This window comes from Vicia villosa, linkage group LG6 (assembly GCF_029867415.1).
Source record: "Vicia villosa cultivar HV-30 ecotype Madison, WI linkage group LG6, Vvil1.0, whole genome shotgun sequence".
Classification (NCBI taxonomy): Eukaryota; Viridiplantae; Streptophyta; class Magnoliopsida; order Fabales; family Fabaceae; genus Vicia; species Vicia villosa.
The window spans coordinates 152,302,796-152,325,865 of record NC_081185.1 but is presented as its reverse complement, the minus strand read 5'-3'; the positions used below and the strand labels follow the sequence as shown (position 1 = coordinate 152,325,865).

The 23,070-nt window shown below is 35.6% G+C and overlaps 1 protein-coding gene across 1 annotated transcript; it reads left to right on the top strand.

Annotated features, from left to right (window-relative positions):
- Window positions 1-21,501: 21,501 nt before the first annotated feature.
- LOC131615010 (protein FAR1-RELATED SEQUENCE 6-like) lies at window positions 21,502-22,296 on the top strand. The gene has a single exon (XM_058886532.1). The coding sequence runs from the start codon at window positions 21,502-21,504 to the stop codon at window positions 22,294-22,296; it is 795 nt and encodes a 264-aa protein (XP_058742515.1).
- Window positions 22,297-23,070: the final 774 nt, after the last annotated feature.

The following is a 23,070-nucleotide window of genomic DNA, read 5'->3' as shown; positions in this document are numbered from 1 at the left end:
ATGGGAGGACTCAATATTTATGGACAATTGTGGGGCCCACAAGGATCAAACCCCCTTGAGTTGAGACTTTGGTATTGTCTTTTTTTAAAAATTATATTCTATTCTATTTTCGTGTTGATATTGTTATGTGAGGAAAGTCTTTTTAAAACATTATCATACATTGTTTGATATTAACTAAAAAAGATTTTATAGGTCTTGTAAACATGATTTCATTAGAAATTTAAAATAAGTTATTTAGGGAAGTGTTAAAGAAACTGTCAAAAACGGAGTAGTGTTAAAAAAAAGTTGTCAAAAAAGGAGTAGAGTTAAAAATACTTAAATTTATAAATTGAGAATATTTACATTAAAGACATCAACGTTGTCATCTTGTTTTTAGTTTCTTTTTATGTACAATTTTGTTTCAAAATATTCTTATTCGGCGGATGAAAGATTTTAGAATCCAAAACCAAAACTTTGTATATTTTATAAAAACTTGAAGTTCTTCTACTTAAAAAAAAAAAACATTCATTTAATGGATCCAAAACCTCGAATGGATTGAGGTTAGATGTGCATGGGAGTTTTTTCAATCTATATGGAATTTTTGGCATGTTTTTTTTTTTTTTTTTGTGTTGGGCTAAGGTTTTTTTGTGTGTGTTAGGGCTAAGGTGAGAGACCTTAATAAATTTCGTACGTAAGCGAGCACCTCTCTTTTTTTGTTTTGTTTCAAAACATTTAACAAGGTTATTAATTTTCGGAATATAACAACTCCTACTAAATATAGATGAACAATAATTTTATTTACACTCTTGCTTAAAAGCTCATGAGTGAATCATAATGAACAAATAACAATCAGTCCAACTTAGTATCAACATGAGAGGATCACAAATACAAAGAACAAACAAAATTCTAAAATACACTAATCCTTATTCTCAGCTTCGTCATCTTCTTAGGTTTAGACTCCTCCTTTATATTGAACATAACCTATATTAGACTTATTCTAAACAAAATATCACACGAGCTCTTCAAAGGAAGAAAGTCGAGCATTTCTTATTTTCATCAGTTTGAATGTACATGTTACATTTTGAACAACAAAGTTTATCTAAATAAATTTGATGCCAAAGCCCAAAAGGGTATCTTCTTAGGATACTGTGAACGCTCTAAGGCATACAAGGTGTATAACTCTGAAATCAAAATGGTTGAAGAGTCAATACACATAAAATTCGATGACAAAGATCTTGAAAATCACATGTCAGAGCTTGTTGAAAGTTTTGCAAAGTTACAGGTATTTGAAGACTCCTCAAAAGCTGGCCTTTCACAAGTTTCTCAAGATTCAACTGCTATATGTCTAGAAGTTGTTGATCCAAAGGACAATCAAGCTTCAGAAGTTGTTGGTTCATGAGCCAATCTAACATCTGAAGCTAATCCATAGGCAGAAGGTTCTGAAGTACCTCATGATGGTCCTTAAGAAGCAACACAATCCAAAAACATCTTCAAGTACAAGTCTTCTCATGCAGAAGAGCCAATCATTGGAAAGAAGGATAGTCATAGGAAAACAAGATCTCCATTCAGAGATGAACACTTTATGCTAGTACTCATCTCCATGATTGAACCTACTTTTGCTGATGAAGTTTTATCAGATGATGGATGGATTGTGGCTATGCAGGAAGAGCTTAACTAGTTTCAAAAAAAATGATGTTTAGGATCTGGTACCCAAACCTCATCGGAAGAACATTATTAGAACAAAATTGATCTTCAGAAACAAGCTCAATGAATAAGGAGAAGTGGTAAGAAATAAATCTAGACTTGTAGCTCAAGGCTACAATCAACAAGAAGGTATAGATTTCTCTAAAACCTTTACACTTGTTGCAAGGTTAAAGGCAATCAGACTACTCCTTTCCTATGCTATTAATCATAATATTATCTTATATCAAATGGATGTTAAGAGTGAATTTTTAAATGGTGTGATTTCTGAAGAAGTGTATACTAAACAACCTCCTTGATTAGAGATGGAGCATTAAAAGAATTTATATAGAGTAGCACCCCTCACCTTATAAGCCGGTTTTGTAAGGATGAGTTAGGTTAAACTCTAATGTGGAAAAACAAGCATTGTCACAACCCCAATGCTTTAAAGCTATGTAAGTTGAATATAATTCTATACTGCAAAATGGCATGTGGAAACTCACATCTTTACCTCCAAATATCCAAACAATTAGCAGCAAATAGGGTTTTCAAGACCAAAGAAAATCCTGATGGGAGAGTATAAATAAGTATAAAGCATGCCTTGTGGCCAAAGGATTTAATTAGCAGTAGGGCTTCTACTTCCATGAAACATTTTCATGGTAAAGCCAACAACAATTCGAGTAATTCCGACACTAGCTCTCACCTACAAACGGGAAGTTCAACAAGTTAACATCAATAATGCATTACTCAATGGATATTTGCAAGAGGATATTTATATGCAATAACCCCTGGCTTTGAAGATTCGAATTTACAGTTAGTTCACAAGCTCATCAAAGCTATCTATGGCCTCAAACAAGTGCCATGTGAATGGTATGAAAAACTCCACCGCACATTGGTTCATTTTGGTTTTAACTCAAGTAAATGTGATTATTCTATGTTCATTTACAATCATCACAATATCAAACTATATGCGCTTGTCTATGTAGTCGATATTCTCATAACATGTTCCTCTTCTAAACTCATTCATGAGCTTTTTGACAAACTTTACACGTAGTTTCACTTAAGAAACTTAGTGTCCCTCAGCATTTTCTTCGTATTGAAGTTCATCATCAGGCCAATGGAACTCTTCTTCTTACACATACCGAGTACATTCATGACTTATTATCCAAAGTCCATATGATGGAATCAAAGGGTGTGGCAACGCCCCTGTTCAGTCACTGCAAACTAAGCAAACACGACAGTGGTTTCATAACAGATTTGCTCATGTATAATTCTACAGTTGGGGCCTTACAATACTTAACTCTCACTCAACATGACATAACTTTCTCAGTCAAAACAGGATGTCAATTCATGTTCTTACCACTGGACTCCCATTGAGCTGCAGTTAAACGAATTCTACATTATTTAAGTGGTACGGAAACACACAGTTTATTACTTGTACCGACCTTGCATCAACCAAAATTTCTCTATGTGTCTACAACGATTCAGATTGGGCAATTGACATTGATAACAGCCGCTCAACGTCTCGTTCATGTGAATTCGTTGTACCAAATTTAGTTGATTGGAGCGCGAAGAAACAAGTGCTTGTAGCACGCTTAGGCATAAAAGCCAAATACATGGCCTGGACACATACCACAAGTGAATTATTGTGGATTGAATCTCTTCTATATGAACTGTATGTCGAGTATCATGTGCCCACCTTACTATGTGACAACCTTAGGGTTGTCCTGCTATCTCATAACATGATACTGCACGCGAGGACCAATCACATTGAGCCTAATATTCACGTTGTTAAGGAGAAGATAGCGGTCAAACAACTTCACATACAACATGTTCCAGCTCATGCCCAACTGGCTGATGCACTCACCAAATCATTACCAACAACTATGTAGATTTTTGAAACAAGCTCAAAGTGGTTTTGTTGCAACCACTGTGATCTTGAAGGAGTGTATTAGAAGAGAGTACATGTATGTATGATCCTAAGCTATGCATGAGAATGTAAGTGATCCTAGCTTTGATAAGGAGTTACTTAGGGATATAACTAACCTAAATTTAGTTACAACCATCTCAAAAAAGAGAGGTTATATAAGCTAACTCTTGTAATGCTATGGATCAATCAATTAACTAAACAAGCAAAGCTTGATCATAATGATGAAGTTCATATTCTTCTCCTTCTTCATGAACAAGTTATTGTTCTAACTATGCATGATCCTTCTAGATTTTGTATGATATGATATTTGGCTGGTAAAATTAATTTTGTTTATAAAGATTCATTGTATATTTCATTTTCAACACACAATCAATTAATCACATATTTTTTCATAATTTTTATCATTTATCTTTTTGATTTACTTTAACTCATGTATTTTATATATATATATATATATATATATATATATATATATATATATATATATATATATATATATATATATATATATATATATATATATATATATATATATATATATATATATATATATATATATCGCGTAGTTAACACTTTTTAAAAGAGTTAAATTTGTCATCAAAAGTCTATTGTTTTATAAAAAGAAAAAAGATAAAAGTACAATTAAGAATTATTTGTCAACTCTTCTCCTACCTTTCAAATTTCACAGCAATGTAAAAAGTTAACTAACAAAAAAAGAAAAAGAAAATAGTGTCTAATAAAGAAAAGGAGGCCCATCATGGTGATGATTGAATTGGTAGTCACAATTCATGCCTTTCTAAATTTTTTTCTTTAACGAAAAAAACACAGAGAGGGATTGTTTCGATATTTGACTTGTGTTTGATTCCAAAATACTTTTGGTTTCACACTTTAGTTTAACTTAATATTTATAATGATTATTAGATAGATTTTATAATTATTACAAGTTTTTTTATATTTGTTTTTTCTTAAAATGAAACATTCATTTTTGACATTCTATAACATAAATATACATTATTGAATATCAAAACCTAGTCAAATTGTAATATTTTCAAAAATTTGTATTTCAAAAATGATTTTTATGAAAATCTATTTGAAATAGTTTCAAAATTAAGTGATTTTTTGAAATTTTGATATCCAATTTTTTTTTTAAATAAATGAAATACCTAAAATCACATTTTAAGAATAACTTTTCAAACCAAATTTTCATTTGAAACTTTTATAAAAAGTTTCTTTGTAAAATTATTTTACACAAAAATTTGTAACACTATAAAAATCATTTTAAAAAAAAACAAAAACAAACGGACCCTATATTTGTATATTTCGAATATGAGAAATCGGGATGGGACTTCCACCTATTCGGAATCTAAATTATCTCGACCTTTCAAAAAGAAGAATAACTAATAATTTAAGCCTTTCGTCCTTGCATGCTTTATGTTTGGAAGACTATGTACATTCCGAATTTGAGAAACTGGGATGAAACCTCTACTTGCTCGGAATCAAAACTGTCTCGACCTTCCGAGAGGACGAATAATTAAGAACTTAAGCGCTTCGCCCTTATCAGGCCTCACGCTTGGAGGACTATGTACATTTCGAGGTGTCTAGCCCGAATATCCTACCAAGTCGCTCAAGCCCATAATACCTACCAAGTCGCATAACAGAATCAGACCACAGAGTTACAACCAATTCATCTAATAGAGTCAGATCACGGAGTAACAACCAATCCGACCAACAGAGTCAGACCACAGAGTAACAACCAATTCGTCCAATCGAGCCAAACCACAAAGTAACAATCAATCAGGTTAACAGAGTCAGGCCACAAAGTAACAACCAACCTGGTCAACAGAGCCAAACCACGTAGTAACAATTCATCTGACTTGTATTCATGAACATTTAAGAGGATGCTCGAACATGTCTCCTACATAATAATTATCGAATCAATAGTCATGAATGCTGATTATATTAATTTATGACATAATATAAAAGAGAGATCTCAGAAGAAAAAAAAAATTGACCATTTAACAAAAATATATTTAAAACTGCCACGTCTCCCGACCAGCATTGGAGAAATTATCAACATTGTTTTTCAATAACAATATTGATTGAAATAAAATAGTAACTTAAAAAAGGTAAAGAAGTTTAAAAACTTATTTTATTTAATATGAATGAATACAATACTATCTGATGCAATCTAACACAAGTGTAGTGATGGTCCCGCATGTAATAGACATGGGACACAAAACTCAGCCAATATATATCTCTACAAGTTACAATGACTCTCCCACACGAAAAAGATTATCTCCTAAAAGAGATTCTGTCCGAAAGAAGTTGACTTGAAAATAATACATATCTTATTGGGAGTATCATACTGAAATTCAAGTGCGACTTATTTATTATACATCAATTGTACATTAGTTAAGAAGATGATTGATAAGAGAGATCAGTTATATGTATATTTAACTTCGAATTTTAGATGAAAATAAAGTTTGGAATACTTTAAGTTAAGTAAAGTACAATGACAAGCAAAACAAAGTAAAATAACTTGATAAAACAAAAAGAAAGTAAAGTAACAATTATTGAAGAGTAATTCAATATTCAGAAGATGGACTGATCTTCTGATGGTTACTCAGAAGATAGTATTGACCAGAAGATGCTGTCTGGGTCCCATTAGCTTAGCTGTTTAGTAGTAAGGGTACTTTAGTATTTTGTAGTACTGGTAGTACTGTTTGTACTTTAGACTTGTTCACTAAGTTTACTGTTTTAGGGCTTATGTGGCAAGATTTTCTTTTCTTATAAATAGCCTTGTAGTAGCTGTCATTTATAACAACGCAAGTAGAATACAACATTTATTCTCTCATCTCTTTTGCGCCGTTATTCTATTATTCTCTCTGTCACCATCTTTATTCATTGTGCACCAACAATTGGTATCTAGAGCTCCGGTTCCAAACACAGGGAAACACGAGTGAACGTGAGTTTGTGTGACTGTGTGATTGATTTTGTTTCGGGGAAACAAAGTTGTGTTGAATCACATTTTTCTTGATTGTTTGTGGGTTGGGAAACACTGTGTGAGTGTGAGTGAAATCTGTTTTTGTCTGCACAAGTTTAAAGATGAGTGGAAGCAACTTGAATACCAAACTCCCAGTTCTTGATGGTAAAAACTGGAATAGATGGATGATTCAAATGCGTGTATTATTTGGTGCTCAAGATGTTCTAGATCTTGTCACTGGAGGATATATTCCGGTTGCAGCGGATGCAACGGAAGAACAAAGAGAAGCGCAGAGAGAGACGAAGAAGAGAGACCAAAAGGCGTTGTTCTTCATCCATCAGTGTGTGGATGTGAATGTGTTTGAGAAAATTGCTGATTCTATGACGTCAAAGGAGGCGTGGGATATACTGGTCAGGTGTTACGGTGGTGACGTATCAGTAAAGAAGGTGAAGCTTCAATCCCTGAGAAAGCAATATGAGAATCTCAACATGAAGAACAATGAGAAAGTCTCTGAGTATATCTCTAGAGTGATTGTGATCACTAATGAGATGAAGGCTTGTGGAGAAACTCTTTCTGAACAAGTAATCATAGAGAAGATATTGAGGTCACTTACTCCTCAATTTGATTATATTGTTGTATCCATTGAACATTCTAAAGATCTGGAAACCATGAGAATAGAAGAGTTGCAAAGCAGTTTAGAAGCACAAGAGTTGCGTCTGACTGAGAGAACTTCTGAGAGAGAAGTTGAGCAAGCTCTGAAGGCTTCTTTTGTCAAGAAGGACCAGAAGCATAGACGTGGTGATAGATTCCAGAAGGAAGCCTCAACCTCTGATGATAAGAGATATCAGAAGGGAAAGGATAAGAAGAAAGTTCAATGTTACTGTTGCAAACAGTTTGGCCATTTTGCTAGAGACTGTTTGGCAAACAAAGGAAGGAGATCAGAAGAAGCAAATATAGCCAGAGGAGGATCAGATGATGAACCTGTGCTATTGATGGCTTCAGAGTCAGACAAAAGATGTTCGTCAGAATGGTGGTATATGGACACTGGGTGTTCAAATCACTTGACTGGAAACAAACAATGGCTGATAGACTTTGACTCTGAAAGGAGGACAAAGATCAGATGTGCTGATGATAAGTACCTATATGCAGAAGGTATGGGAAATGTCAAAGTCAAGGTGAAGAATGGAAAGACTGTTCTGATCAAGGATGTTTGGTATGTTCCTGGAATCAGAAGCAATCTGATGAGTGTAGGTCAGCTCATTGAGAAAGGTTTCTCAGTTGTTATGAAGAACAACCTCTTGAAGTTGTATGATTCCAATCAGAAGTTGATTATGCAATCTGAAAAGGGAATCAACAGAACATTCAAGGTGAATGTAGAAACAGCTGAAACAGAGTGTCTAAGCGCTGAAGGCTCAGAAAGTGATAGTAAGCTGTGGCACAAGAGGTTGGGGCACTTGAACTATAGAAGTCTGGGGCATCTAAGTTTTAAGAAGCTCGTACGTGGCATTCCTAAGATTGTAAAGCCTGCGAAGTCATGTGAGGTATGCATGAAAGGCAAACAACCCAGATTGCCATTTGTATCAGAAGTTGCTCCAAGAGCAAAGCATGCTCTGGGAGTAGTGCACTCTGATGTGTGTGGACCATTTCCAGAACCTTCACTTGGAGGAAATAGGTATTTTGTGTCTTTTGTGGATGAGTTCACAAGAATGACGTGGGTAACACTTATCAAGTTTAAGACTGAGGTGTTCACAGAATTCCAGAAGTTCAAGGTGAAGGCTGAGAAGCAGAGTGGTCAGAAGATAAAGATTCTCAGAACGGATGGTGGAGGCGAGTATAACTCTACAGAATTCCAGAAGTTCTGTGATGATAATGGAATTGAGCATGAAGTTACTGCTCCTTATACTCCTCAACACAATGGTCTTGCTGAACGTAGAAACCGTACTTTGCTTGATATGACGAGAAGTATGCTTAAAGAGAAGAAGCTTCCTCATAATCTATGGGGAGAAGCTGTTGCTACTGCAGCATATGTGCTCAACAGGTGTCCAACGAAGAGGCTGAAGGAAATTGTTCCTTTAGAGAAATGGACTAAAGAGAAACAGAGTGTTAGTCATCTGAAGGTTTTTGGTTCTGTGTGTTACAAACACGTTCCAGAAGCAAGAAGGAAGAAGCTGGATGATAGAAGCAAAGTGATGTTATTGGTAGGGTACCACAGTACAGGTGCATACAAGCTCTATTGTCCAGAGACTAACAAAGTTGAAGTCAGCAGAGACGTCATTGTGAAGGAATCAGAAGTTTGGGATTGGAAAGAGTCTCAACCAACTTCTGATGTAGAGATAACTTTTGAAGAAAAGTTAGAGTCAGAAGATGAATCTTCTGAAGACGAGTCAGAAGATGAAGCATCTTCTGAAGATGAGTCAGAAGGAGAATCCGATTCTGATCCAGATTCTGATGATGATCCAGATTCTGGTGGTAGTCATGATTCTGGAAGGGAAAACTCTGAAGACATAGGGTCTGGAGGACAAGCTTCTGGAGATGATCATGGAGGTAGTGACTCAGGAGTAGCTGACTCTGAAGTAGCTCAGCGACCACAAAGAGTCAGAACTATACCAAGAAGGTTTGCAGATTTTGACATGTTGCACGACACAGAAGTTGACTCAGAAGGAGAGGTCATTCAGTGCGCCATGTTAGTAGATTCTGAACCAGTGAGTATAGAAGAAGCGCTCAAGAAGAAGGTCTGGCTAAATGCCATGAAAGAAGAACTTGAGGCTATAGAAAGAAACAAGACTTGGAAGCTGACAGAACTTCCAAAGAAGAAGAAAGCCATCAGCGTCAGATGGGTTTTCAAAGCAAAGCTGAAGCCAGATGGATCAGTTGGTAAACACAAAGCAAGGCTAGTGGCTAGAGGTTTTCTTCAGAAACCTGGACTAGATTACTTTGAGGTGTTTGCTCCTGTAGCTAGACATGAAACAATCAGGCTGGTGATTGCGTTAGCTGCGAACAGAGGATGGTCCTTGATGCATCTGGATGTAAAGTCTGCATTTCTGAACGGTCCATTACAAGAGGAGGTATATGTGTCACAACCCCCTGGCTTTGTGAAAAAGAATAAGGAAGGGATGGTGTACAAATTACACAAAGCTCTGTATGGATTGAAGCAAGCACCCAGAGCTTGGAATTTGAAGATTGATTCATTTTTCAAGAAGCAAGGGTTTCAGAAGTGTGAGATGGAATATGGAGTTTATGTGCAACATTCTGGAAGCAATATGATTCTGTTGTGTCTGTATGTTGATGACATATTGCTTACAGGGAGTTGTCCAGAAGATCTGATGAAGTTCAAGAAGGTGCTGATGAATGAGTTTGAGATTACAGATCTTGGGAAAATGTCATATTTTCTAGGGATGGAGATTCTGTACTTAGAAGATGGTATCATTCTGCATCAGTTGAAGTATGAGTTAGAACTTCTGAAGAAATTCAAGTTGGAGAATTGCAAAGCTGCTGTTACACCGTCAGAAGTGAATCAGAAGTTGGACTCTGATTCTGAAGGTGAAGATGTTGATGCTACGGTATTCAAACAGCTGGTTGGTTCTCTAAGGTATTTGTGTAATACCAGGCCTGATATATGCTATGCAGTTGGATTGGTTAGTAGGTTCATGAGTAAACCTAAGTGGTCCCATTACCAAGCTGCTGTCAGAGTCTTGAGATATGTCAAGGGAACTCTGAAGTTTGGCATATTGTTTCCTTCTGAAAAAAAGGAAGAATCAGAATTATTGAGTTATTCTGATTCTGATTGGTGTGGAGACAGAGTTGATAGAAGGAGTACTTCTGGGTATTTGTTCATGTTTCTGGGAGGCCCTATCTCTTGGAGTTCCAAGAAGCAACCTGTTGTTGCTCTATCAACCTGTGAAGCTGAGTACATCGCAGGCGCTGTAGCTGCATGTCAAGCTGTGTGGCTTCTGAATCTATTAGAAGATCTGAAGATTAGAGTGAAGAAGCCTTTGAAGCTGATGATTGATAACAAGTCTGCAATCAATCTTGCCAAGAATCCGGTGTTACACGGAAGAAGCAAGCATATTGAGACTAAGTATCATTTCTTGAGAAGCCAAGTCCAGAATGGAACATTAGAAGTTGTGCACTGTAGCACTCAGAAGCAAGTGGCAGATGTTCTGACAAAGGCGATCAAGACGGATCAATTTCTGCTCTTGAGGGATGGAATTGGCGTTGTCAGTTTTGATTGAAGAATATGAATTAAGGGATGGTATTGAAGAGTAATTCAATATTCAGAAGATGGACTGATCTTCTGATGGTTACTCAGAAGATAGTATTGACCAGAAGATGCTGTCTGGGTCCCATTAGCTTAGCTGTTTAGTAGTAAGGGTACTTTAGTATTTTGTAGTACTGGTAGTACTGTTTGTACTTTAGACTTGTTCACTAAGTTTACTGTTTTAGGGCTTATGTGGCAAGATTTTCTTTTCTTATAAATAGCCTTGTAGTAGCTGTCATTTATAACAACGCAAGTAGAATACAACATTTATTCTCTCATCTCTTTTGCGCCGTTATTCTATTATTCTCTCTGTCACCATCTTTATTCATTGTGCACCAACAACAATTTGTGAGGTGTGAAGATATATACACAACAAAGAAGAAAAAGAAAAACATATAATTATACAAAGAAATTTATTTATCCAATTTAATGAATTTGATATTCTCTGAAAAAAAATGCGTTTTATTCAAATATATTACAAAAGAGTTACAAGAAACATATTCACTTAATATCGGACCCGGACTCCGAGCTCTATTGCCGCCACTGATAGCTAAGACACTTCACAAGTGATCGTTGGATCACCGCCACCGTTGTTCTAGTGTTGCCATTGAAACGCCACAAGCGTACGACAATATCGAGTAGTACAAAAAGTTGTTGAACTACATAGGCCAAGTGAATGATTATCAATTTCTATCTTATCTTTGTGAAGCTAAAACAATCGAAAATTGGGGTTTTCAATTTAAATAGATGAAATTTTAAGGATAGAAAATTATAAATAAAAAAAGCAGGACCTAGGGTACACAATTCTTGTCTATACATACTCATATGAACTGAACCTCTGGCTCTATTATGAGAAACAAACTATATTATAGAAAATAGAGAAAATTGGACAACACCTACTTTGATCAGCGTGTTGTCCAGTCTCAGATAAATAATTTGTCCCCTTTCGTCGGCTCGATTTATCTATTTGAGAACAATCTTGTGCAACTATAAAGATGAGACTTTCTCAACTGAATTTGGGACACCTTCGTCGTCTAGTTACTCATTTGTCTAGAATTCTGTTATCGAGTATTGAAACATACCCTTTCAGCGTATGATCGGTACTTGGATTACCTTTACTTTCGTTAAAGATTTATGCTTTAAAAATTCAGAGTTCTAAAATAATTCCAGCTTAGTTTCTCATAATCAAACGATTGAGGGTTCAACTGAGATATGTCATGAGACAATCCTCATGACCCTTAGTCCCTAGAGGACTACTCACTCATATTCAACAGTAAAGTAAATAGAACATACATAGCAATTTCATACATGATCAAAGAAAATTAATAGCAGTAACAATATGCAAATAGAGCCTAGATTGAAAAAAAGACTTGATTAAAGAAGCTCCAATGGAGATGAGCATAATACTTTGACACAAGATAAAACTTGCGATGAAAAGTAAACTTAGGTGAAGGATAAAACTAGGTCTATGAGATGTTTATTGTTCTCCTATTTTCTAAGAAAATATAGGTAGAGAAACTCCTTGGATCGCATAAATTCATGCCCTTTCATCCAGGTACTTTTTTTACAAAGAAAAATCTATGGAAATTCCAAAATCCAAGAGAGAGAGAAAACCAAGAAAAAGCAACTTTTCGCATCCCCTTGCCTACTACAGTCCGTAGCAGCTACTATGGCCACTCGTGGCAGATATCTCTTCTTTCTATGAGGGGTACATTAGGGGCTACTACGGTCTGTAGTGGCTGCTATGACCACACGTAGTAGGCCCTTAGATTTGTATGGGGGAAAAGTATTGTTTCGCATGTTCGAGCATTTTGATCCTATTGGTTTCTCCTCTACCCAGAACACTCTTTTGATCTTGAAAACAGTAAAAAAAACTACCAAGCATATAAAGAGACAAAAATGATTATTTAAAGGATAAAAGAGAATTGAAATTAACTGACAAAAGCAGTGCAAAAACCACTTATCAAACTCCCCCAAACTTAGACTATTGTTAGTCCTCAAGTAACTTAGCTTGCATATGCAATATTTTGGTCAATCATTTGAATATGTATGATAACATGCTTTTTTCATCACGCATTTAGCTCGATTTAAACCAGTTTTAGTGTCATTTCTCGTACTTTTAATGTGTTATGCTGGTTTTGTGCTTTATATTTCAGGTATCGATCAATCGGTAATATCTATGCTGAAAAACGATGAAAAATGACGAAAATGACACAAAATAGCAAGTTGTAGACTGTCATATAACGACTACAAAAGGTGTGACGCCCGTCACGCTTCATCCTGGAGAGCATGTCAGCCTAGACCATGACGGGCACAACGCCAGCCTCGCTGACATCTGTCATTGACCCACAATCAAGATTCACATTTCAAGCATCATGGCGCCCAGACTCAAATTTTCTAGAATTTTCTCAACTAATTGCTCCATAATCCTAGCCATGTTTTGCACATTTTGAGGAACTTTCAGAGTCAGAATGTACCTATAAATACTCTTGTAATGCATTGTAAAAGCCATCCAAGCTTAACTTTAGCACTATACTTATTAGATCAAAGTCTCCCATCAGAGCAATTATTGTATGCGAGACTTTAGTTTGTATATAAATTCCAGATTCTTTTAATTGTTGTTTTTATTATGTATTAATCAATTACTTGTTTCTTAATTGTTTGTTTCACCGTGTCTAAGTAGTTCAATTGAGCCCGGAAGGTGAGGATCGTCATACCGACGAAACTCGTATAAATTACACGCTTAATTAATTGATTATAATGAGAATAATTTTTATGTTCTGAAAATTTCGTTTTTAAATTAAAGCTTTACTACGAAGGTAGAAATACCGAAATGCTGTTTACGCATCGAAAATGCAAAAATGGTATTGAACTTAGAAAATTCAGATTTTTAATTAGTAAATAGTGAAAGAATTTTTAATTAAATAAGAACTTACTGTATTTGAAAAGGGATTTTTAAACTTGTAATTATGCATTACGAAAGTACGCCATTACGAGTTTAAAATCCGGTAATGGATACGAGAAAGCGGACGATATCTCTTATTTAGTTTTTTCTACTAAAATAATTTTCTCGTTGTGAATAAATCCTGTAATTTGTATGAGTAATGTAGGCATACATAAATCAACGTTTCGGTCTCCCGTTATTAATATTTATTTAAATACATTATTTTCAGTTTTGCAAAAAACCAACCATTTAAGTAGCCTAAACTAAATATAGGAACGATAGATAGCGATAATTGTAATTGGTCTCTATGGATTCGACAAACCTTTATATTACACCGATATAGTCGTATACTTGCGGCCTATAAATGTTAAAGTTCGTGAAAATAAGACTATCAGTACTCGTACATGAATCATCGTTCATATCGGCTAAGATCTAGTTCTCCCTGTACTAGCTTGACACCAAAGGTATTGTAAGAACATAAAATGTAGAAAAGAAAACCACAAACCAAAGTCTCCCTCCTAAGATGACGATTCAACTGTGGTTTGTACTTAAGTCTCTCCATCCAATTTTCCTTTATTTTCATTCTGAACAGTCTAAGTAAGGAAATATAATAATGGTAATCATCACATACACATAAGGTTGACTGAGGATTTATTTTTCTTTATTTACTTATTCACAACGCACAAGCAAAATAGCGTTTGGGAAGCGACTTTTTGAGGGAAGCCTAACTTACTACGACTAGCTACTTTTCTTCATAGATAAATTCACATGCATATATATTTTTCTTTGGTATTCGGAATCAACCATTGTTGGGCTAAATAACCGGGTGAGGATTACCCAACTTAGTAGGTGCAGTTTCCTTTTACTGCCATTTTTTACTTTTCAATATTTTTCAGTTTTGTTTTTCCTAAATCGACCAAACATAATACACGAATCAAAAGTATGTCAGACTATTGAGAATAAACTACTTGGAAAGTACATCTCGAAAATTCGAAAAATTTAGTACAAAATGAGTTAAATTGGTATTCTATTGATGAGACTAACACTACAAGAAAATGGCAAGTAACTACACTTATTTTGAAAGGTTACGACGGTTTGAACCGCCTCTATGACTGTGTCGTGACAATTGTGGTTCTTCTATAAAAGCGCGTGTCGCCAATCTGTATGGCGACGGTTGCTAAAACCATCATTCTTATTCACGACGGGTAGTGAACTGTCGTAAATGGTTAATTGTGACTGTTATAAACTATCGTAAATTTAAATTGGAGTTTTGTTTTCAATGCAAGTTGCGACGATTTCAAACCGCCGTGAGAGTGAAATTGTGACGGTTTAAACCGTCACAATTCATTTTATAAATCTTAATATAATTTCTATGGTAACACTTTAAAGTGATACTAATTATTTATTTTTTACACTTTTAGCAACAATTTAAATCATTATTAATTACCATCTCAAATTTTTTATCTGTAGTACTAATTTTTTTAAAATTATTAACATCTCAATTTTTTTTTATTAATATTTTTTATAATATTATTTTTCTTTAAATTACTAATTTTGTTTTGGTAATTTTTCTTTAATATTTTATTTTATTTTCTATCACTTTTTAACATAATTAACTTCTAATCACAAACATCTAACATCAAATAAGCATCATAATGCCAAAAAAACGAGTTCCATAATTATAATTTCATCATATAGTACAATAAAACAAAAATATATCAAATTTTAATCTTATAGTAATAAGTATCATAATGCCAAAAATATATTGAAAAGTTCATAATCTAATTACTTCGTAACAAAGTCTAAGTAGTCCTTCTTGATAATCCATTATCTTCAATTCGGTAGCTAGACTCTAAAGAACGTCTACCATCAACAGATGATTCTAAGTATGATCCTTGAAAAAATATATTAAAATAATATACTCTTTAAAATATGTCTCATTTTCTTTAACTTTTTAAGCCTGATTTATACTATGTAAAAATTTACATAAGATTATATGCATAAAAAATAATATACATGTTTTCCACTAAAATTTTGCATTTGCATTTAGAGTGTGATTTCCTCTTTCCTACCATTGTCCCTTTGCTTTAAGAGTGTGATTTACTCCATCAGTTCATCAATATTTGAATTCTTTTCTGTAAGTACAATAATTTCTTCTTGTATTTCCTTTATTTTTTCATTTGCTTCAGAAGAAGAAGTCAACCTCGTAAATCTATTAATCAAAGATGGTGTTACTCCAAGTCCCACACAACAAACATATCCAGGATGCTCTTTTCCAAAGACTTTTAGAAATGCCTCATTTTCAGACAAGAGTCCTAAATTGCAACTTGTAATTTTTCTTGCACATGCAAAAGAGAAAATTGAGTGAGGGTTTGTTTGAGTATTATGTATCCGAACTAATTTTGATTTTCAAATTTAACTAATTTCATTTCCCCCTAAATCATAATAATTTTAAGTGAAAGAGATGAAGCCACCAAGATTCATCAAAAAGTAGCTAAGCAGTTTCAACCAATTATGCATAAAAGAAAATGGAAAGTGAACCTCCTATGATGCAACACAAACCATAATAATTAGACAATTAACCTCCTGTTAGCACATTATATTGACCATATTTTAGGATGTTCAAACAATACCAATTTTATCATGTTTTCACGGGGTCCCTAAACTTAGCCTCTCATTCCTCAAATTCTATATACTTTCTTGGTTGAATCATAATCAAAAAGCTTTTTTTTTTCTTTTTTTTCAAAAGGTCATAATTTGGGGAAAATTTAACAATGATGCACATTTAAAAACAAAATAGACAAACAAAGTGAAACAAGCAAACAAAATAAAATAAACAAACAAACAAAAGTGAAATGAAGGAAGTACTGTGTAACCTTGTTTTGCATGTGATATGCTTTTAACAAGGACAATAACTTTTGATGATGATAACTAATGTCTACTAGCAAGTCAAGTACAAGCATCTAAGAAAATAAAGATGCACACCAAAGTATTATAGTTTGATAAACTTGACTATCTAATGATTGAAATGAAGTGGAATATAACTCAAGCCTCATCTCAATCTATTCAAGCAAGTGTCTACAAAAGAGTATCTGACAAAGTCTTGAAGCGCAAGAAAGCCCTACCTAACTGTAGAGGATGGATTGATGAATAAGTTTGAAGGAAGTAGATTTCAAGTGGTTCTGTTCAGTTTGTTGGCCCTTGAGTTCTGGGCATGTTTTGTTGATCTCTAAGAGCTCTATAGCCTATTAAGACTGGCTTGTATAACTAATATATTGCTTGTGCATCTTTTGGTGCTGATTCTAGTTGTTATACTCATGATCAGGTTATGTATGAACTAACATACTAACCTCTTCATGATTGACCTCTAGCTGTTATTTAAAGTACTAACCCTTTATCAAATTATGGAAAAAAGGGGGAGTAGTGGTGTAGTGTGATTTCTGTTAGTGTAAAAAGTATTTGTTTAGTACTGATTCAGAAGTACTAATGATATGCTCACATGTTGGATCATCAGGTAAAACATATGGCCCTTTTAATGAGCTTATGTGTTAGTAGTATTTTGCATGACTAAGTATGTGAATAAGTGCATGATTATAATTGTTAGTTGGTAGGATTGTATGCTACTAACTATGTGATGACTGAGTTCATGCATGACTAAGTTTGTGAATGATTGCATGATTGATTGATTGTTTGGTGTGGAGAAACTGACTTCTGCTGCTGCTGGTTGTAACGCCCGTTTTTAGTTGCGTGTTTTATTTAATTATGTCGTGTTATGATATGTGTTTTGTTTTACTAAATTATGTGTTAATTGAGTGCTTGTGCGATATTGGCGTTATTTGTGGGGTTTTATGGTAAGTAATATAAGTTAATAAATTAGGAGAGTTATTGGGCTTAAGGTAGCATTAGTAAGTGTAGGGTGTGATTTAAGGCTCATTAGTAATGAGAAAGATAGTAAGTTAAACAAAACAAGGGTTTTAGGGGTTTTAGACTTAGAAGCTCATTTTGACAAAGTTGTGAAAGAAGAGAAGAGTAGAGTGAAGAGAAAGAGGGGAATCTCAATATTGAAGCTAGAGTTGTCTTCAATCCAAACCTAAGGTAAGGGTGGGATTCTTTCATGCTAAAGGGATGTATGATGATGTTTTGGGTGGGATTTAATTGTATGTTTGCATCCATGGAAGTTGTGTGTAGAGATATTAGGGCTTATGAACAAATGCATGATTTTATGATTTGAAATATGTTTTAATTGATGTTTGATGATGTTATGATGTTAGAAGATCCATAATATGTGTTGTATTTGTGATTATAACATGTATTCTGTTGTTGTTCGTGATGGTTGGTGTTTTCCAACTTGATTGGGTTGAGTTTAGGGGATTTGGGATGGGATTCGTATGTTTTTTTTTGTGTTTGGGATTTTCTGAAAATCGCCAGTTCGCGCCGCGAACTGCTTGGCAGAAACTTAGGAAGATTTGGTTCACTCAGTTCGCGCCGCGAACTTTATTGGCGCCGCGAACTGCTTGGCAGGAACTCGGGAATATTTGATTCACTCAGTTCGCGCCGCGAACTTTGTTGGCGCCGCGAACCCTGTTTTACAAAACTTTTTCCAAACTTTGAAATGATGTAACTTTTGAACCGTAACTCCTTTTCAAGTGTCGTTTGGACCTACGTAAAGCTCTAATTGATGTTTTTCCATTGAATATGCTTAGTATAACTTTGAAAACTCTTGGAATCTAACTTGAATTGGATTTTGTTGACATTGGAGATTCGGAATTGATTATGTCGTTTAAGTTGATCATGTCGTTTACGTAGATTATGTTGTTCGAGTCGATTATGTCGTTAAGTGTGATTGTGAATGTGCATCATTGAGTCACATTCATTGCATTGTTTGAGACGGCCCTTGTGGCAAATGTTTGAGACGGCCCTTGTGGCAGATGTTTGAGACGGACCAATGGCAATTGTTTGAGACGGAAGTTTTACCACATGCATTTGCATTATTTGAGTTGCATAAGTAAAGTCGTATGACGAGTCGTAGTTGAATAATTGTGTGTACATAACATGAATGTTATCTTGTGTCGATTTGATGGTTGTTTCATTGAGCATATGTGATAATCGACTAGGTATGCCTTAATTGAGATTGATATTATTGTTGTCAGTAAGATGTTGAATGATGTGAATAGTAGTAAGTGATATACGTTGAGAAGTGGTGACCAATGTATGATTATTTCTCCGCTTTGAATATTATCATACACTTCTTTATAATGAATGATATCTCACCCCTTCTGTTTGAATGTTACCCTCCGTTGGTAACGTGCAGGTAATGACGCGGAGTAGTCATGTACCTATAGCTCGAGTCGGTGTGTGTCGATGCTCTGATACGTAACACTCGGGGAACGTTGGATTACTTGTTTATGTTTTGGATTCTTGTGTTTATCCTTGTTAAACTTTGTCCTTATGTTAGGATGAGACTTTTTAGATGTATCGTGTCGTGTTTGGCCGTGATATTATGAGTTGTATTGTTGTTGACATATGATTTTCCGCTGCAATGCAAGTACTTGATTGGCTGACAATGATTAATGATTTTGATATTGTTCTCCTACATGTGTGTTATGTATCTAAGTAATTGAGCATGATATACGTATGTGATTTTGTTGTTTAAAAATGTGACGCTCCGAATGGTTATGTTCTATTAGCTTGAAATTTTGTACTCTGATGTTCCTGTTGATTGCGGGGTATATTTGGGGTGTTACATAAGTGGTATCAAAGCCTGGTCGATCTTGTCCGACCATGTGTCGTGTCGTAGTGTAGTCTAACAAGCGTATATTGTTGTTTGTGCTGATTGCTTTTGTGTTGTAGTGAAGACTTGTGATGGCTGGGAGGAATGATGCTGCGATAGCTGCTGCTTTGGAAGCAATGGCTCAAGCTTTGGAGAACCAACCGAATGATGGAGAGAATGCTGCTTCTCGGAGTTTGGCTACCTTCCAAAGAGAGAACCCTCCTGTGTTTAAGGGAACTTATGATCTTGATGGCGCATTGACATGGCTTAAGGAGATTGAGAGGATTTTTCGTGTCATGGACTGCACTCCTGAAAAGAAGGTTCGGTATGGGACTCATATGCTAGCGGTTGAGGCGGATGATTGGTGGCTAGAGACCCGTAGGAGATTGGAAGCGAGTGGTGGGGAGATCTCTTTGATTGTGTTTCGCATGGAGTTCTTAAGGAAGTACCTTCCTGAAGATGTCCGTGGCAAGAAGGAAATTAAATTCCTTGTAAGACTAATTGTACTAAGCTACTAATATTGAATTTCCTTTCTCTGGTTGGAATCCAACCCACCAGACGTAGGTGCGGGTTGCATCGAACTGAGTTACCAATTGATTGTGTTATTTATTTCTTTTCCAGTCCATCATCTTGTACAAGTTAATTATGCTGATTATGATTTAACTTATCGAACCAGTTGCCAGGATATCACATGCGACATCTGTCCCCTGAGAAACAAAATTTCAAACCTGACTTTAGTGACACAAGTACAACTCATAGCATACACCAGCAGATGAACAAACATGAAAATTCATGACAATAAAGATATGCCTGACTTCTTAATTGGTCTTGGAAAAACATCTTGCCCCTTATGTGACTCATGCTTGAGTGATTGCGTACATGTCTGATTTCTCGTTAAGATTCAATAAAATATTTTGCCCTTATGCACCTCATGCTTGAGAGGCCATGTACCTTTAATCCTATTTTGGACAGAAGGATTTGATATCACGACAAAGAGTGGAGACAAGGGAGCAAGTCGCGTTGTAGGACGAAGTATCAAAATCTCATTTAAGAGTACCAAGAGCCCTCCGAAGTATCAAGAGCCCGCCCAAAGTATCAAGAGACCGTCAAAGTATCAAGAGCTCGCTCGAAGAATCGAGAGCTTACCAAGAGTATCAAGAGCGTGATGAAGTATTAAGAGTTCACACAAAGTATCGAGAAATCGCTCAATACTATCAAGCGCTCACCCAATATATTATTATCAAGAGGCTGCCACTAAGGGAATTTCTCATTGCACCCAGATAGGGGGAAAAACACCCATGAAAACCCGAAAATACCCTTCGGATATGCATTTTCAAAGGCACCCTTCATTGGATTTTTTTGGATATGCATATCCGAAAACACTCATCTTTGGTCTTTTTTCATTTTAACGTTGGATTTAAAATGTCAGGTGTTTTTTCGGATATGCATATCCAAAAAAACCCTTCATATACATTTTCCCTCCTTCACTATTTCATTCATTTTCTTCCACACAAAACATAAACCCTCTCCAAAACCTCAAACCATTTTCAATGATTTTTTCGTATCCAAACCAAGTTTCAAGTGGTTCATCATAGCAAAGAGATCATAGAAAGCTACAATTTGAGGTAAAGTTTCCTCATTTCATCTCTTATTTCACTACATTGGTGTTGATTTGTGAAGAAGAAACTGCTTCACTTCAGAAATGCACTTCCAAAATCCACCAAACTTATTCCGGAATTGCATATCCGAAATAAGGTTTGTTACAAAATTCAAAAAATAGTTTTGACAGACTATAGGTTTTGTGCACATATTAGGTATGCTGCATCCCGACAATATTGCCAGAGATGCAGTAGAGGTTCCAGAAAAGGTCAACGAAGATGCTAAGACACAATAGGTGATTAACGATGTCAAAACCGTTGTCATTGCGGTGGATGTTCGACCATAATTTACAAATGAAATGACTTTTACTTGTCCTGAACATTTGCTAGAGTGGGTCCAAAATGAAGCTTGCAAACTTGGATTTGGCGATGTGATAGCAAGGTTCGATAATGGCACTAGTAGAAGGCAAGCCTTTGTTGTGATGAAATGTGAGAGGGGTTGGAAATATGTTCCAACAAATCGAAAGTTAAAGCATGATGGTACGGGATCGAGAAAGTGTGTGTGTCCGTTTAAGTTGAGTGTATCTTGTAGGGTTGATGGTTTGTGGCGTTTTAGCGTCGTTTGTGGCCTTCATAATCACGCATTGGAAACCAAGCTACACGGGCAGCCAATTGTGTGTCGGCTAAAACGCGAAGAGAGGGATGCTATTTCAGAATTATCGATAATCAAAGTTGCGTCGAGAAACATACTTGCCGATTTTAAGCGAAAAAAACCAGATAGTGTTTCATACATCAAGCAGGTATACAATGAACGTTACACACTGAACATTGAGAAAAAAGGTCCTAGGTCAGAAATGCAACAACTATTTAAACTTTTGGGTGATAACCAATATGTTTCAAGGTACAGAGCTTGTGAGGATAATGTTACCGTTCGTGATATATTTTGGACTCATCTTGAAAGTATCAACTTGTTTAACACATTCCCAACCGTCCTTATAATTGATTCGATGTACAAGACCAACAAGTATAAGCTTCCGCTTCTAGAAATTGTTGGTGTGACATCTACTGAGAAGACATTTTCGGTTGGATTCACTTTTTTGGAATGTGAGAAAGAAGATAACGTCACATGGGCATTGGGAATAACTTTGTTTTGATGATTACAAACCGACGAAAGAGGGAGAATCCAATATAACCATCACCACCGAGTTGGAAGAGATCATGGATAGATTTTCTAAAGCGGATGACACCATGAAATTTCACATAAAAGAACAATTGAGAAATGTCGCATTTCTGGAAACAACCGATTTGAAATCTCCTTCTCAACCAGTTAAAACCAAAGGTGCTCCTAAAAAGGCGAAGACTACCCAAGATGACACATCAACTAAGAGGACTCCCTCGTATCATGAATATGTTGATTCGTTGATCTCGGATTCACCTACCCCAAAATCCAAGTGTAGTGCTAACAAGGGAACTCGCATTTGAAAACCGCCTCGCACACCTCCGATTAAAAAACCACGGATGATCTCCATTGATGAGATGCCTCTGTGTATGCACAAGCATATTGAAAATATAGTTTATGTGGGGACCGATGATAATTGTGGGTATCGGGCCGTTGCCGGTTTACTCTGTAAAGGAGAAGAGAACCACGCTCTTATTCGCTGAACACTTATTTCGGAGTTGCCTTTGTATAGGGAACTCTACACCCGACTTGATGAGAATAAAGAAAAGTTTGATAAAATTCATGATGCCCTTGTTCCATCCCTTACCGCTCACGCACCGGTTTCAAAGTGGATGTTCTTCCCTGAGATGGGCCATCTTATAGCAAGTGCATATGACCGGGTGTGTGTCGATTTGACGAGATTTAGATTTTCGAAGACATTTTTCCCACTTTATAGTCGCCCTCCTATAGACCCTTCCGGCCGCATCAT